We start from the raw sequence: 18,240 nt of genomic DNA on the forward strand, positions 1-18,240 counted from the left end.
GTTTGTTTTGTATCGCAGCAAGTCGCGTGGCTTAGCTTTTCATTAAGTTAGCCATGATTTTGATAGTGCAAACTTCTGCTTTAGTGCAGCTGGAATCTCTTCTTCCTGTTTAGTGATGTTTCAGCTTTCCTCATGTTTGTTTGTCTCTGCGGCTCAGTGTGAAAACATCGACATGCACTACAGTTTTGGGATGTTTTCCTTTATATGCACGCTGGGTTTTCGTTTTTGTTCTCGCTTGGGGAATGTTTATCAGCTTCTCAATGCTGTAGGTTACTTTTTAAAAATGGATTGAAGTGAATTAGTATTTGCTTTGCAGCTTTTATGTTCCTTCACTCTAAAGGTAAATAATTTATTCTACCTTTTCAACATATTTACAGTCATGTTGAAAAATTTGTAGTTTTCAAACAAACCATCAGTACTTTGTTGGTACTTAAAAGCACTTTGGAGGGAATGTAAACAGTTGTACACTTTCAGTCAGAAATTTACTGAGACTCGTCTTCAACCATTGAATGTTTATTTTTAGGGGGATTTTATTATACAACTTCCATTAGTTTTAAAATCAGGAATTGGTGCTCCAGTAATAATTTGTTTCACTGTTGTAACTCATCCATATATGCTCAAAAATATTCTGTACACAAATCCCTTCTTATTTTGGATAGATTTACGTCAGTTACAGAGAAACACATTTTTTTATCAAACCTACCACAAACTGGAGTAAGTTTGGCTTGATATCTAAGCCCTCATCAGAAAAGGAAATCCTTTAAACAGGTTGCTATTCAGTCCTGTTGGAACGAACTGTCTGGTCGAAATTTGAACCTTCACGCTGCTGAATTAAAGGAATAACTTAAAAGTAATGTTCTCTTTTCATTAGCCCCCTGCTTTGTGTAATATAAACACATCACTGGCAGCCAAACAACCCCACAGCATGATGCTGCCATCACCATGGAGGCCTGTTATGTCTAAAAACATCACCTCCAAATGTTGTTTTAGGCAAAACATTAACTGGTTTCAAATTTAAAGGTTGGTTCTGTAGAAAGGCTTTTTTTTTTTCTTGGTCAACACTTTTTAACACAATTTATGATTCATTGAGTGTTTGACTCTTGGCTTTTTTTTTCATCTGATGACCAACTTGTGGTTGGAAGGTAAACATAGATGTATTTTCTTTCTGACAGCACAACGACCCAAAACACATCAAAACATATAATTAAGCCTGCTGGTATAATTTGGACACCGTTTGGATTAGAGAAAATCTATAATTAAACGTTGGCACCTAGTTCTTGTTTTTAAACCCAATTGTTGTTGTTTGTTGTATAAATATTCCAAGCTTGGGAAAACAGAGATTCTAAGATGTCATTAAAGCCCCCAAATATTTTGATCTTGGCATCTATAATTACTGCCTGCAGACTGACTGAAAGTGTATATCTTACAACAATTCTATTATTTCTTTTTATATAAAGAAAACATCCTGTTGTAGAAAGCTAACAAAAATAGAAGTAGTGCTGACAGATACCAGGTGCCCAACTTTAAGATATATATATATGTATATATATATATATATAAAAATTTTCTTTTTTTTTCCAATTTAAATCCTAAACGATGGATCAAAAGGAGCATTTATGCAATTTTAACTTCCACCTTCTTTTTTTTAATTTTTTTTTAAATACAGACCTTGGATGATGAACCAATCCCTGTTGGAAAAGAATATCAGTGGCAGAACCGGCCCATCTCTGAGTGGACCCATCAGCAGGTCTGTCACTGGTTAATGGGCATGAATATGGACCAGTACACACCTGAATTCACTGCAAAGGGAATCGATGGCCAGCAGCTTCTGCACTTAGACAGTGACAAACTGAAGGTAAAAGAAAATTTTAAAATAAATCCAAGTAAGAGTTTTTTGTTTTTTAACTTTTTTAGAAGTAGTAAAGAGATGTTTCTTCAAATTTAGATGCTGCCCCCTTGTGGCTATATATTTGCAACACACTGATTTAATAGCTTTTAGCATCTTTGACTTTTCTGGCTTATTGCAAAAGCAGGAAATTTGCTGACAAAAACACAGAATGAGCCCTGTTATAGCTTCATGAAGGTAGTTGAATGTGTGCAGTTTGTCTCTGTGTTGTAATAAAATTCTGCTTTGTCCCTTAAGGCACTTGGTGTGTCCAGTCAAAGTGACCGCTCTACTATCAAAAAGAAGCTGAAGGAAATGCGGAAGGCCCAGGAGAAGCTGGAAAAACAGCGAGAGAAAAGAGAGAAGGAGGGTCGACGCAGTGGGAGACTACCAGTCCAGGGTGACTCTATCTGCTGATCGGAGCCGTTTCCCCTGATTGAAGCCTTCCCTTGACTTTTAATCCTGTTCAGAACTTCAAAAAGACATTTGTTCTTCTTAATTCCATGATGTTTCTTCAAGAAAACCACAGTGGATAACACTGCTAGTTTGGCCAGCTGGGACTTCCTGTGTTTAACTTTTGTTATTATGTTTGGCAATTTTTTACCTGTGCAGCTGTTCCTATGGCTTATTTTTTTTCCTCCACAATCCAGAGACACAAAATGAATGAACTAGAGTCTCTAAATGTCCCCTTGATTTAGGTTTAACTTTGATTATTTGTCTCTGACTGACAACCATCCTTCTGTGACTACAGGATAAATTGAGTTGATTCTAGGTCTTCTCAGACTCTTAAAGGACCAGAGGCGGTTGTTGATATTCTTAATATTCCTTTTATCACATGCATTAACTTTTTTTTTTTTATGTTTGGTAAAAGACCAAGAAAAAAAAAAGAGATTCTAACATTTTTACCACTTAAGATTGACACTATAATTAATGAGATTCATTTTCTATTATAATGTAGTTTTTGCAAATCATGCACAAATTGACTGATGAAAGGCAAATGTATGTGGCTTTTTTTATATATATATATACATGTGTGTACGTGTTGAAATGCTATGTCTGAGTATGTTCAGGTTTTGGCTGGAACACTTATTGTACAGTTCAGATAAAAGCACTATTAGTCTCTTAAGCATCAAAGGGCAGCAAGGTTTTAAATGTATAAATATGCTTAATACATGTGCCTGTAAACTGCATTTTTACTTAAATTCCTTTTTTTATTTTTTACTATCTTAAATTTTTCTACTAAGTAGAATATCCAAGCTATTTTTCTCTTTATGGCTGAAAGGAAAGAACTGAGATTATTACCTAGTAGGGACCAGGTGAATGCTGCTGCTGGGTGCCTGACTCTGTTTGGTACCATGATGCCCTGTAAAGTGATGAGGACCTGTTCATCGATTGCCGTTTCACATGTGAATGCAGGGCTAAACGAAGAATATTCACCTTGAAACCGAAGTGCTTTCTTAATTCTTAAATCTAACCCCAAGTTTGTTTGAAATATTAAATGTTAGACCAAAAGAAAACAATGTTTTCTAAACTCAGTGAATCTAATCTTGGTACATGCAGCATCAATAAACTAATAATCACCTCTTATGGCATTTATTGCATTTTTATGACTTTTCATTCTAAATTAGGAGTCGGTGTGTTATAAACATGGTGACATGTCCACCTCTGGTGAATTTCGTTTTAAAGTACCATAGCAATGTAATTTACAAGGAAAGTGCACCCAGAATACCCTGAAATGTGTGGTAAGAGACCAATAAATGTGATCCAAGCTCATCTTATAGGTGTAAGCCAGACCATTAGCAGCCATCCACATTTCAGCTTTCTAATTAACCTTTCCAATCTGTTAATAGGGATTTAGTTTTGTTACCATTACAAGGTACCAGCCCCAATTTTAGTACCGTCCTGGTTGGGGTTTCAAGAGGTCTTCTGCAATGTTAGACAGCACAGCTTAAAAGAAAAAAAAAATGAAGCCTTGGAAAAAATAGGCAGTCCAATATTGAGGGGCACACATTTCTGTTTTTGGTGGCTGATATAAAAAATAATAATAAAATTATCCCATGAGGTCATCAAAATCCTAAAATGTTTGGATTTGTTTATTATTCCCATATCAACTTTAGAAAGTACTTTGGTCCTATAGATGTTTAAAGTGCTGTACAATGTATCTATGTATAATGTATACACAGTTCTTAACTGTAATTGGAAGAGGGACCTGGAATAAGTAATCCAAAACAAAAAAATACAAAGAAAAAGGAATTTCCTTTTTACAAAAACTAATGTCCCCCAAATTTGTGGATTTATTTGAACAAAGACTTTCCAGAATTTTTTTATTATCTTGCAATCCTTGGCTCGGTAAGCTTCACCTCCCTTAAAGATAAATGTTTCCGAAATTATCTAATAATTTTTTTAGAAAATGTTTCAGTTCTACTGGTAAGAGTTACTGTTTTCTGTCAGCCTCATTCAGAGCAGTCAGTTCTACCCATAAAGGGTCATGTTACTTTACTCAGAATCTTACTGTAGAAACAATTACCAAGCTTTGCTGCCAACATTGAAACTGCATCTTTGAGTTTGAAACATCTATAGTAATCTTTTTTAAATAGAATAGGTGGGAATCATTGAGACAACCTGAGAGCAGCACATACTTTAGATTATCTGACAAGGGAAGATTTAAAATGGACTTTAAAAAATAATGCACATGCAACCACAGAGGTTTTGAGGTTAACTCACAAAATAAAATACTCATTATATAAAGTAGGATTATTAATATCCTATATATATATTAAAAGCAGAAGTTAAATTTTTAATACCCTATATATTTTAAAAGCAGAAGTTTAAAAATAGAACTCTTCAAAATAAAAGTTTACCTCTAAAGCACTCAGTACACCAATAACGGGTACATGAATTGAATGCTTAGCCTTTCAAAAAACTAACCTCACACTTATAAAGTAAAGGTTTATGTAGTTGTTTATTGGAAGAATATGTTCCAACTTACAACTGTATTTTAACCAGTTATATATATATTTTTAAGTTACCTCTTCAAGATAAAAGCCTTACATAAAGTTGCAGAGCTAGGCTTCCCAAACATTTCACCCTGTGACCCAAAATATAATACAGACTGGCGTCTGCCATCTTATTTCACTTCATATTTAAATACTGTATAGTAGGGTTGTCACGATACTAAACTTTTCAACTCGATACCGATACTAAGGAAAATATTCGATACTCGATACCATTTTCGATACCACAAGGATAAAATTTCAACAGAAATATTTTGATTAATAATTAAAATACAATAAATAAATAAATACAATAAACAATAAGAACAACATTTTGAGGTTGTTTGCTGTGCACAGTATTTAGCAAGCTTGATAAAAAATTTACAAAATTAAAATTAAGTTTTTACTTACTTGGCTATGCTTTGCACACATAATGACACTAGCCAAACCGGTTAAGAAGCAAAAATAATTCTCAGCAGCTGCAACTGTTACAAAAAAAAGTCTGAAACTGAAAAGTGCACAGAATTTTTCAACCACACAGTGTTCAGAAAGTGCATTTTCCTCTATTCTGCACTTTACATGAATGATTGTTTAGGGGCGACTGGTACTCGATACTTTTGAAAATGAGTATTGTATCCGGATACAACATTTTAGTATCGATACTTTTTTGAGTATCGATACTTTTGACAACCCTACTGTATAGTGAAAAATTGAATTCATTTTATATACATTTAAGAATTTTAAATGTCATTTTGATATGATACATAAAATTGTGTATTTTATAGTTTCATGCTGACTCACATTTACTTATTTTATTATGTACTTTGGTCCGCTATATACCTCTGGAACGACATCAAGATAGTTAAAAAAAAACAAAAACCTAGGGACCCCCCTGGGGGTTTGTAAAACCCCTGTTAAAGGATTTGTAAATACATAAACTTTTCCAAGGAGTGAGATTTTTTTTTTTTGCATCCTTTTCATATTAAAAAGCTCCTCAGTCCTTTCCTTTTTACATCTAGATTCTAGACAGACCTTTGAAGAATCTCCAAATCTACATATATCATAAGCCTGGTTTTAAAGGTCATATATCTTGCTTTTTAGCCTTTCAAAGTCACCTATAGGCAAATACATATTGAAATAATGCTTTAAGAGTTGTGTGGATATCACTATGAAATATCATTTTCTCCCAACACCAAAAAAAAAGCTTCAAAAAAAGAAACAGACTCTCCGCATCTTGGTGCCGCCCATTTTGCAACATATCACAACACTTTGGACGGCTCAAGGCCAAACAACAGATGTTCATGACGTAGACATTAGCAAAAAAAGGAAACGTTGCTGCCTGTGCAGATTAGCTGATAAAAGAGCTACTCAACATTTAAATCATTAGTGTTCTGTCTCACAGAGGAACCAGTTATTGTAGAACATGAATTAAATGAAATACCCCTCTGTGTGATCTGATGAAGGATTAGCATAACTTGGTTAAAAGTTACTTCTTCATGATATAGTCCCTTAAAGTTAAATAAAACTAGCTGATTTGTGCAACTTTTTACTGCATTAACAGCTATGAAACATCTAAAAACAGACTTAAGCATTCAACAACAATCATTTGAAAATAATTTATTCAAGCTTTTGCCCCAACATTGCATCATAAATATAGAACATTCTGGGAAGCTTCCAGAGACGCTTGACCTTAATGCCCTAAACAATCCAAGAAAGTGGAGTGTTTCTGCCTGTTAAAACAAAAACCTAAAGCTTTGTTTACATCAGTATCTGCCTCCATCTACTCTGTTTGCATAGAGCATTTTATACAAATAAATCCATTAAACCCTAAAGATAAGTGCTTATAGTGCAACATGTCAACAGTGACCTAAATCTAATACAAACACAGCACTCTGCTGCATCATATTAAGTTATACATGACAGGATGCGCACATGATCTCATTTAAGGTGCTAAATCTTGGCTGAAACAACAGAACATCTCAAAGGACGCCAATTAGTCCTCCAGAAATGTTTGCTTAAACTTATAACAGCTTTCAGATGGCAGTTTTTGTTGTAACAAAGGAAACAGCCGCAGGTTTGCTTAATAAACTCAGAGAAAAAGGCTTAAACTTAAAATAAATCGCCAAACAACCCAAAAAACAGTTTACATCAATATTTCTTTTTTTTTTTGTCTTATGTAACAAATGCTACTCACATTTCAAAAAGCAATGAAAAACTACAAACTTAATAAACTCAAAACTAATGAAGCCATTTCAGAGTTAAACTATAAGCGACTATATTTATTCCCACCAGGATAAAATACTAAATGTGACGCTCAATACAGAGAGAGCCAAGAAATGACCTCCAACCCCATCCAAGTCAATACAATTGGTAGCTTCCCTATGAGACTTAAAACATATGGCACAAAACATCTCCCATTATCCTACTTTCATCTTTAAACACACCCTCACACGGTCGTTAACACGAGCTTTTCTGCAAATTCATTCACTTTTTAGGATCAGAAACTACGAAACGTTGTCATGTCCTTGGGCTCCTTGCTAGGGACGCACCAATCATCAGCCTCGTGGATCGTCTTGTAGTGCTTCCAGGCCGACTTGTTGTACACAGGAAGCCGCTCGATTGACTCTGTGGAGAGCGCCTGGAAGAAGACAAAGGAGGAATCTCTGCTGAATCTTATTCGGCGGCAGAAACGGAGACTGCTGTGCTGTAAACTCAGTTACCCGTATGTAGATCACTGCATCGGTCCCATATCCCTCCAGAGAGTAGAGCTTCAGGTCTCCCTGAAAGTAGCGGGCGTAGAGTCGAGAGATTGGCAGGCCGTAGCCGTAACCAGCCTGGAACCAAAAAATGACATTGCATTTGAAAAAAATCGAAAAACTTAAAATACTCGATTCAAAGTTTCTGTCTAGTTTTATTATGATCATACATTAAGGAAAGTTTTTTCCTTTCACTATTTTTTTTATTTATTTTTATTTCTTTTATTCACCATCTTATTTAGGTGATTTCTATGCTGATTAGGGCTGGGTAAAAAAATTGATTCCTTTACATTTTTGCAAAATCGATTTCTAGGAAATAAGATCGATTCGTTTTATAGTGACCCGAGTGACGTTCACATTCAAATAAGCAGGAAAGATGCTCTCAAGATGACTTCAAGCCAGACAGCAGCAAATATAGCCAATAGGTTGACTAAAGACATTAATAAATGGGGGCTGACCAGCAAACACCCTGTAGTTCTTACAGACAATGCTGCAAATATGGTTTGTCTGTGTCACGTCTGCTTGATCGTGTGAGGCTTCATTTTTTCACTTTTCACAGACAAGTTTGCACTTTTGAGACAGTTTTGTTCACATCTCAAGTTTAAACTGTCCGATTAACAAGTTTGCACTTTGTGTTAAATATTACAGGAAAAAAATAAAATACGTGAGTATCTCGAAACAGTTGAACCACTTTCATTGTAAAAACAGATCGAATCGAAATTAATCGATTTAGAGCTGTATGAATCAAAATCGAATCGATTCAGGACTTTAGCGAAAAAACCCAGCCCTAATGCTGATCATACGTTTTTCCAGAACAGTGAAAAAAATGTTGACAAAAAGCTGTCAACAAAGACCAGTAGCAGACATGCGCCTATGAAAGAAAACAGAACTGATCGTGCATTTTTAGGGAAAATGAAGGAAACCCTCCTCTGTACGATTTAGTGAAGGAAAATAGCAGCCAGAGCTGTTAATTAAAGGTACTTGTTGACATGATCATCAGTATGAACAAACCAGTGTGGTAATATATTGTTAGGGAGGAAAACGATTAAATCAGATTGGAAGTTTATTTTTTAAAGTTCTGAAAAGTGCTGGTAACTATCTGCAGTGGCTATTGAGAAAGAGGTGGGGAACAATCTATGACAAAGCACCCCACAGATATACATACACTACCTCAGAGTAATTCAGAGAGGCTGAGTGACCAAAATGTAACTGAGTACCTGGAGAGAGCATGCAAACTCTGTGCAGAAAGAGTTGGCATTTCCCGGCTGCAAGGAAACAGCTAAATTTCTGCATACTTATTTTTTTTTTTAATTGAAAATGTTTGTCCAATTTTTTTAAGTTTTGAAGCCGCAATAATTAACAGATAAAATATTGTGTGCTTCATTTATGACAATAGATAATCATAGTTGGATAAATGCTCAGAGAAATTAGAACACTTCCAGGACCTTCAACTCAGTGGAAGACTATTTACAAAAACAAAAATGTAATGACCTTGGTTTATTTGGAAGAGCTGTTTTTTTTCACATTTAAGATTTCATAGAGGTACGGCTTAAATTTAGAAAGTATAATCTGAACTCTTGGAGTTAAGGAGAACCAAACCACTGACTGCAAAGCACGGTGGTGGCGGGGTGATGATTATATCCGATTTTGTCACCAGAGGACCTGAATATATATTATTTTTTTATGATTTCATTTATCATCACTCTTTCTCTATTTAAACAACACAATACAAGCATAACATTTTTTTTAATCTTTGTGTTTCTGACCAGAGGAGCTGCTCGGGAGCCGTCGATACTGGGCCGTGGAGCAGTGGAGTACGTGTAGGTGAACAGTCGGTCTATCTTACGGAGAGGCACACCACCGCCACGGTCACTCACCTGAAACAAAACGCAAGATACACGTACCAACCAAAGACATGAGCAAACTATAATCGTAAGCATTGCTGGTTAAGATCAAACCAGACTAGATTCAGTCTAAGTAACTTCTATTAAAAAACAGTTTGAATTTACCTTGACAGTGAGATCCTCGGATCCCAGAGCAACCTGTGTGTGAATTGGAGGGTACTCCATCGAATCTCCATATAACTCCATGGTAGCCCGCATGGCGTTCTGCAACGAGCAGTACAGAAAGGTTTGACAACCCTCCAAAAAAACATACAAGTTCAAAGAGAGGATTTCAGGCAGAAAGGCTCACCTTAAACAGTTCAAACACCATGTGGTACAGATGAGATGGAACATAAACCACAGTGACGGGTTTGTCTTCATCTTTGGCTGAAGCCATAAACAATACCACTGAATTCACACGCTTAAACTGGACTCCTCTAGTCAATACTTACTGACAATTCAAGTTTTAAAATATAAACTATGTTAAGAAAATAAAAATCATATTTAAACATATTACCATTAAATTCTTCCAACACCAGCTCAGGCGAGTTCATGTAGTACCGGTCACAAAGGTGTCTCGCATTTTCAAAGGCATCTACAAAAAAGATTGTTTCTTTTTAATTATGAAAACACTGAAGAGTCTCTGTGATAATGACATAAAAAGCTCTAAAGCACCTCTGATAACCTCACTGACACGACAGTGAGGATCGATGCTGCCGATCTGTTTGGGGTGTGCAGGATTCACCTTGACCTTCCCACCGAACAGGAGAGCTGCACACAACAGAGAGAAGAGGCGATTATCTAAGAAGGAAACAATCATTAAATATTAGAGTATATGATGCACAGGAGGAAGAATTAAATCCAGATTTGGTTCGGATTCATAATCTTCAATAGCAGAATTTGACTACTTTATTATGACAGGAGAGAAAATGTTTCATTAACATGAACACACTTGTGTTCCCTATAATCGTCATCTTCCCCAACCTGTTCCATGTTTTGCCACAGAGAACCACCAACCTAAATGTATTTCAGAAGGATTTAATGGCAGACAGCCCAGGTCAAGATTAAGGGTTCAAGGTAAGAACACTCTGGGAATAAAGGTTCAGATGCATAAGGAGGTTTAGTAAGTAAGTAATGAAATTGTGGCAGGATGTTGTTTAGGGTTCAGGGTAGAACAACTCTCTTCACATAGAGTGTTTGCCTAGTGGTTAGAGCAGTGTGCTTATGCTCTGAGAAGGTTGCAAGTACCCGGATCAATCCCCACAGCCTGCACTTTGGGTTCCTAAGCAAAAACTTCAACCCCACACTGCTCCTGGGGCGCCGCACAATGGCAGCCCACTGCTTTCCAAGGGGATGAGTCAAAAGCAGAAAGTGAACTTCCCCAATTATTGGACAATAAATGGATTTACATTAAAGCCCCAGTTCTTTTAGCCCAGCACATCTCCAAGGCTGCATGTTTTAGCACATTTCTGATAGTTACCCGGCAACAAGGCAGTAAGGCAGCAACAAGGCAGTAAAGTAGGTATTTAACCATTAAGCTAAACTCTGATAACAGAGAACAGCGACAACTGACTCCGGCCCATCTGCCTTATTAATGCGCTTTGTTATTTAATTAGAAATTAACAGCATCTTCAATTTAATTTACATGACTAAACATGGAAAGAATCAAACAAATAGTGATACATTTTTTACAATAAATCTGTTAAACTGGTAAAGGTCTGTATCAACCCATATTCAGATCAAATTGATTTTCTAAAATTAGATACAGATAGAAGAGGAAAAGCAGGCTAAACAAGAAGAAAGAGCTGAAGTAACCATGGGAAGATTAGTAGAAATCAAATATGTTTTTTCATAACACTAATTATACTGATTTCCTCCAGGATTTCCCATTTGGGCAAATAATAATCTGCAGATTCCAACTGCGTATATAGATGAAATGCAGAAGGTTAAGGTTGATAATATTCTGCAGACACATGGGAGAAGATTCAAGGAGAAAAATTAGTGGAGTTTTTAAATCACAACATGCAAAATTTTAGGTAATGTCATCAGTCTGAACTGATGGGGTGAAAAACATCATCTGAGACGTTCTGCAGTTTGAGCCGTTTTAAAGTCTGAAAAGTAAAAAGAGCTCAAGTCTTGTGACCAATCTTTATTCCCAGCAATTTGTTTGAAGGAGACCCTCCGAAGCCTACAAACCTCTGGCTGTCATGGCAACACTATGACAGCCAGTGTTTTAAAGTTAATTGATTTAAGCAAAGGATAAGCAGGAGGCTGACCATTGTTAACAGTTTCCATGTTTGGGTTTCCTCCTGTTATCCAGGCTTCGTCCTACAGTCCAAAAAAATGTTAGCTCAGCTGGTCTCTCTAAATCGTCCCCAGTGTCTCCGTTTCCCCTCGGGACTCTGAAAGGTCAAACAGCTACACATAACGGATAAATGGAGTTATGGTTATTTAGCAACAGAAATGTGCCCAATCTACTGTTAGTTTGATTCACACACCATAGGAAGTGAATTGTTTCTTAGACTTAGATGACTTTTATCTAAGAACTTTGGTTTAGCACAGCTTTTCAGACAGTTAAGTGCAGCAGTGATCAGATGTAAACAGTGTGGGAGAAGAAACATGGTGCAAAAAACGCATTGATATGCTGTTTATTACAGCAGCGTAATAATCACCTAATATGCACTTTTACCTGAACTTTGTTCTAAATTACTTTTATTCATTTCAAAATGAACCTAACTTGCCTCCAAAAACATGCTCTCCTGCTACAAAGAGACACTGGATTTTCAGAATAAAAGCACTCCCTGTTATGTTTTTATTCACAAACAGCATTGTTTTTCTTTTACTCACATCTTGGAGGTTTGCTCTTGCTTGCGTTATTAAATACACAGGGAAATGTATCGCCTAAACTCTAATCCCTGAATGATGCCTTGCTCACTGAGGGGGGGGGGGGGGGGGGGGGGGGGGGGGGGGGGGGGGGGGGGTAATCTCAGAGCAATAACTGGCATAAGTTACTAAGAAAACATAAAAATATTTTTTTTCTTCCTTTACATAAATAAAAGCATTTTCTGTTCAAATTGTGTTTGAACATGTTGGACTGAATTAATGTAAAAGTGCTAAATTAGATCTTATGAGCTGAATTCAGGAAGTAAACCCCAGATGTCCATCGATACAACTTTTCTAATACAATATCGATATTGCAGCTTTGAGAATTGCCCGATACCAATATTGAGCCAAGAAGATATTAGCACCAAATATAGGTTTAATTACTTATTTGATACTGTAGAATGGTATGAAAGGCTTGATCAAGTAATATTACTAAAGCAGGGAACATAAGTCAACAAAAGCAAAAGGTATGAAAACAACTGACCCATGTAAAACAAACCATATTAGTTACAGAAACTTTTAACAGAATCAAATTGTTTCTAGAAATAATATTGAAGATTTTAGATGCTGGTAGATAAAATCTGATATTAGATTTCTGGCTAATATTCGACCAATATCTGCATCCCTACCTCCAACTTTGTGAGAATGTTTATTTAATGCAATACAAATTAGAGACTTGACCTGTGAGAGAAGAAGAACAAAATGTAGATAAAGGAGGGTTTCAAAACAATCTTTTTTTTATCCATTATATCTCTTCAACTAGGCTTGAAGAAGCTACTTTCTCGCTTGTAGAGGCAGATAAGCAACATGTTGCAGTGTGTTTATCACTAAGTTTGGAGGGGGGGGGGGCTATTGTTTTGTCGTCATCTGCAGAGGTAGACATTTCAGAAACAGCTGCAGAACCTCTGCACCTTTACTAAAATAGCTCCCTGCTGCACTGCTAATGAACAGCTAAATAAATGAATAAAAACCAGTAACTGTTCTCACTGTGCTGGTTGAGCAGCATCCTGATGGAGATCCTGCTCATGTAGAAACGATCCAGGAAATACTGAAGGTTCTGGCTGACCACCGGGTCTGTGCCGTAGGTCTCCTTGTACTCCACGACCCCCTGAGCCATGGTGGGGATCACATCATTGTGGCGGTTTCTAATTCTTATCACAGCATCTGTGAAGCTAAGCAGAGAGAAAACATTCAGTGAAACTAGACTGAGAGAGCAGAGCAGTTTTTCCATTGGCAAAACTCACTCATAGGTGACTTTCTCGTCGTCTGCATTTTTATCTTTGAACTCCAGAATATCCTGAAAGCTCTGCATGTACCTGAAACAGGACATAAAATCACTCACTGCTGGTTGCAGAGGTGTTTTCTAGGCGGGGAAGCTGGCCTACCAGCTCTGGACTAGTCCCACAGATGGAGTCCTCAGCAGGTTGTCTGGCAACAAGTTGATCTCCTTCATGATGTTGGCCAGCCTCACAGGAAGCTCCTGTCTGAGAAAGGCGAAGGAGGTTTTCTCACACGCGTTTTCTGAGCCTGGATGAAAAATGGAGAGAAGACCAAACGTCATTAAAGTAAAATTGTATCTATTTTTTTTTTTGCTAAAAGAAAGATTGAAAGAGGAAAACTCAGAGTCAACAATATATAAGAAGGGCATCAGAATGACTTTGCACACATTTAAGCATTTAGTTCTTCTACAGCTTGAACACAAACCAGATGACATCTTTATTGCCCACAATGCACAGTTTTCATATTTCCTGCTATAATAAGAATGAATCAAACATCAGGGACTATAGTGCCAAAATATGCACACAGTTTTAACTTCTAATTTAAATGCTGGAAATTGATTTCTAATGTAAAACGATTCTGATAGTGCAGCATGCATTTATTTTCACTTCTGCCAAACTTTGTATAGCAATAACAATACTGGAAAAAAAATATGCACAAAATTGTTATTTTATTCCTCAGTGAAGATTATCTGTCAGATTGTAACGTTGTTATAACTATTTATGGACTACTCCATCTGTGGGACTAGTCCCACAGATGGAGTCCTCAGCAGGTTGTCTGGCAACAAGTTGATCTCCTTCATGATGTTGGCCAGCCTCACAGGAAGCTCCTGTCTGAGAAAGGCGAAGGAGGTTTTCTCACACGCGTTTTCTGAGCCTGGATGAAAAATGGAGAGAAGACCAAACGTCATTAAAGTAAAATTGTATCTATTTTTTTTTTTGCTAAAAGAAAGATTGAAAGAGGAAAACTCAGAGTCAACAATATATAAGAAGGGCATCAGAATGACTTTGCACACATTTAAGCATTTAGTTCTTCTACAGCTTGAACACAAACCAGATGACATCTTTATTGCCCACAATGCACAGTTTTCATATTTCCTGCTATAATAAGAATGAATCAAACATCAGGGACTATAGTGCCAAAATATGCACACAGTTTTAACTTCTAATTTAAATGCTGGAAATTGATTTCTAATGTAAAACGATTCTGATAGTGCAGCATGCATTTATTTTCACTTCTGCCAAACTTTGTATAGCAATAACAATACTGGAAAAAAAATATGCACAAAATTGTTATTTTATTCCTCAGTGAAGATTATCTGTCAGATTGTAACGTTGTTATAACTATTTATGAGCCATTTAATTGATTAAATAGCAAGAAATATCAAACAGTATGTGATGTTCTGAGATCAATTTACTTAACAAAATAAAATGATGCACTACTTTGGGAAGGTTTATCACATAAAATCTCAATCAAATATACTGAAGTGTGTGGTTGCCTTTAAATTGCTTTTAAATACTTTATTTTATTTCAAAGCTGCTGTGCAGCTCTTACCAAAATCCAGAAACTGCTTCATTGAAAGCGGGGAAGGAGAGAACCTGGAATAAAAGTCGATGTCCTTCCCAATGGACACACTGCTCCTCAGGAACCTCAGCAGCCTCATGATGACGCCTCTGTGAACCTGCTGGAGTTAAGATGAGTAGCAGAAAGCCTCTTTATCCGCCTCACACAGCCGGGTTTGGGCTGAGAAGACACTCGCTGAGATACTATTGTTATGATTTGAGTATCAGGCTTCTTAATTTAGTTTCATTATCCACAGCTCCACGCACTCTGCTATGCTTTGGCATCGTCCTATATTTGATGTGGTCCTTCTCTGCTAAATCTTCACGGGCAAATAGATCAACAAGCTAATCCGAAGAGACATTTCAAAGCCAAGAGGCTACCCCTCCTCATTTGTCTTGTCTTGTTTTGTGTTTAATGGCGGTTGGCAAACAACTTTTCGGTGAGCATTACCGCCACCAATTGGTGAGGAGTGTTAATTCATAATACTTTTATTTATTTATCAATATATCTCTATCTACAATATTACTTTAAAAATATTAAATTATCATTATTATTCCTGTTATCATTAAATATTTTAATAACTATTGATAAAAAAATTTTTTTTTTACTTTTTCTCCTCGTTTGGTTCTTTCGATGCTTTATTTACATTGCTAGAAACAAAAGTCAAGGCAAATTACCGCCACCTACCGGACTGGAATGTAGGGAAAGTTACTCCACAGATTGGATATATAAATACGAGATGTTTCTTTCACGCTGTTACACAGGAGCTGTCTTTACCCTACTAACCAGAACGTGATGAGATATATTCAGGCGATTGACCCACATTTTAAATACTGCAAAGAGAATCCAGAAACTCATGTATTTTGCAGTTGCAAAGTAACAAGAAACCTTTGAAAGGTAATGGTATATAATTATTTTTAACATCGATGCTGCATCGATGCATTTTTCACTATCTTATAAACTTTTATTTTTGATTTTTTTTTTTAGAGGAAAAACTTAATATAAATAGGAGACAATTATTCTAATAATATTTGGCAAATTGCAAATATTTTTACCTTTTTTCAAATATTGATTGAATAAATAAAATTATATCTATCTACTATTTCCAGAAGTACAAACAAAAAAGCTATAAATAATCATGCATATCTTAAATTAATCAATTTATTTAATTTATCATAATGTCTATTTTTTATATTGTTATTACTCTGCATTGAATGTAGATATACTATCCCCCTGATATTCTTTGTTATGTGTTCTGTGTTCTCTGTGCTCCCTTGTTTTATGTTTATCTTTGTAAGCAAATATGTTTATCAATGATATATATATAAATATAGCAATTTGTTGATCTTGATACTTTATGTCATTATTGCCGGCTACATCCTTATTACTATATTTCATCAATAACTCCATTTATAAATAAAGATGCACTTGCTACCCTCTCACCATAATAAATGCATCAGGCCGTGGGTTAACTTGAGTTTATTTGACTTGGAACAGGACATACAGGATTTAAGATCCTGCTTGTCCTGCAGACAAACATAACTACGCATCAACAATAGACTGATGAAGATATTCTACTATAAGCAACGCAGTCAGGAAAGAATGGATTTTCAGTATTGATAAAAAAAAATGAAAGACCTCATTTTAAATCAATTATGCTCTTGGAAAACTGGGAAACATAGTGAATCATAGTAGTTTAACCAATACAGTAGAGACGGAAGTATTTTTTTTTTTTATAAAGAATGGAGTAAGGAGAAAAGTTGGCTCTGAATAATTAGTTTGGAACAGTCTCTTAAATGGTGTGAAGTTAAATGGTTAAATAACTAGAAAGGCAGGCCTACAAAGTTCAGCACCACTTTTATTGTTTTTTGTGATCCTTTGGACAAAAAAAGGTAGATATTTTTTCAAAGGCACCATATTTATTGAATTCTTGTCATCAATTTCTCTTTGAGTATATAAACACGTTTTCGTTTTCCTGAATGTTGAGTGTAAGGCAGTAGTATATGGATACCAGGACATAGTGGAGTTAAAGGAAATGAAATGACAGATAAGGCTGCAAAGGAGGCTACCACACGAGAAGCCATAGATGTGTCAGTTAAAATTAGTAAGATGGAAACAAAGAGCACCATTAAACAGAGACTGAAGAAAAGGTGGCAAAGCAATGGGAAGAAGAGAGGAAAGGACGGTGGTTTTACATGATTCAGAGGAGAGTGGGAGAAATTAGATGTGCAGGGAGGAAGAGAAGAGAAGAAACAATTATATCAAGATTTAGATTTGGGCACACAGGATTAAACAGTACTTTATCCAAAATAGGTAAACATAACACCGGCAGGTGTGAATGCTGTGAGCAACAAGAGACAATTGAACATTTTATGGTTTACTGTAAGAAGTATGAAAGAAAAAGGAGGGAAATTGTTCAATATCTTAAAAAGGAAAGAGTACACATTGATTTAATAGAAATCATTAAGAAGAACTCAAGAGATAAGTGTTATTGTAATTGATTTTCATTGTCAGACTTAGAAAGATTTCTTTTGTCCTTTTGTATACACAATTGTAAACAAAAAGATATTTCGTTAGGAACAGCTCTCTAGACAATTTCATTTTTTTAAAGTGCAGCCTTGAAAAACAGTACAAAATACATAAAGACAGTAATATAAACATATGACTCTATATTTACAGTTCTAACATTTCAGCTTTTTTATAATGATAAAATATAATAAATATAATAAATTACAATAAAATAACCCATTTTACAAAACGGGTTATTTTATTGTCTTTTATTATATTTCTTATATTTTATTATTATTTAAAAAAATATCTTAGATTATTAACAATGATTTTAAGAGGACTGAGAGGAATTGAATCTTATTTAGGTTTTATTGTGTTGATTTTGTTTTGTACAGATCCACACTCCAAACCAGTTGGTGGCGGTAAGGCTCTTTCGTTTCGTGCCAACCGCCAATAAAGTCCCATAAAGACGAAGAAGAACCAAACATGAT

The 18,240-nt window shown here is 35.8% G+C and overlaps 2 protein-coding genes across 6 annotated transcripts in view; one reads left to right on the top strand and one right to left on the bottom strand.

Moving 5' to 3' along the window:
• ppp1r9ala (protein phosphatase 1 regulatory subunit 9A-like A) overlaps positions 1-3,472 on the top strand; it is a 37,526-nt gene extending 34,054 nt beyond the window's left edge. For 4 of the 5 annotated variants that reach the window (XM_038301242.1, XM_038301241.1, XM_038301243.1 and 1 more), the window contains 2 exons: positions 1,667-1,855; positions 2,144-3,472. In XM_038301242.1, coding sequence (XP_038157170.1) covers positions 1,667-1,855; positions 2,144-2,302 — 348 coding nt within the window. In that variant the 3' untranslated portion in view covers positions 2,303-3,472. The remainder of the gene's footprint in view (positions 1-1,666; positions 1,856-2,143) is intronic. The other variant, XM_038301239.1, reaches the window with a different exon arrangement.
• Positions 3,473-6,475: 3,003 nt separating this feature from the next.
• pdk1 (pyruvate dehydrogenase kinase, isozyme 1) lies at positions 6,476-15,371 on the bottom strand. Its single transcript, XM_038301231.1, has 11 exons — positions 15,221-15,371; positions 13,786-13,930; positions 13,645-13,716; positions 13,388-13,572; positions 10,193-10,288; positions 10,035-10,112; positions 9,828-9,904; positions 9,644-9,742; positions 9,401-9,511; positions 7,599-7,712; positions 6,476-7,516 (listed from the first exon to the last, which is right to left on the bottom strand). Exons 1-11 carry the CDS (start codon positions 15,339-15,341, stop codon positions 7,376-7,378), a joined length of 1,239 nt encoding a protein of 412 aa, XP_038157159.1. The 5' UTR covers positions 15,342-15,371; the 3' UTR covers positions 6,476-7,375.
• Between the last annotated feature and the right edge of the window lie 2,869 nt (positions 15,372-18,240).

This window comes from Cyprinodon tularosa, unplaced genomic scaffold (assembly GCF_016077235.1).
Source record: "Cyprinodon tularosa strain WSP-4 unplaced genomic scaffold, ASM1607723v1 ctg463, whole genome shotgun sequence".
NCBI lineage: Eukaryota > Metazoa > Chordata > Actinopteri > Cyprinodontiformes > Cyprinodontidae > Cyprinodon > Cyprinodon tularosa.

What these genes read in the sequence shown, in the direction of transcription:
- pdk1 (XM_038301231.1), bottom strand. Translation starts at nt 15,341, where the DNA reads ATGAGGCTGCTGAGGTTCCTGAGGAGCAGTGTGTCCATTGGGAAGGAC. An exon ending in GGTGTTGGAAGAATTTAATG is followed by an intron (nt 9,905 to 10,034) that starts GTAATATGTTTA and finishes TTATGGCTTCAG; the next exon opens with CCAAAGATGAAGACAAACCC. An exon ending in ATGCAGTGATCTACATACGG is followed by an intron (nt 7,517 to 7,598) that starts GTAACTGAGTTT and finishes GTCTTCTTCCAG; the next exon opens with GCGCTCTCCACAGAGTCAAT.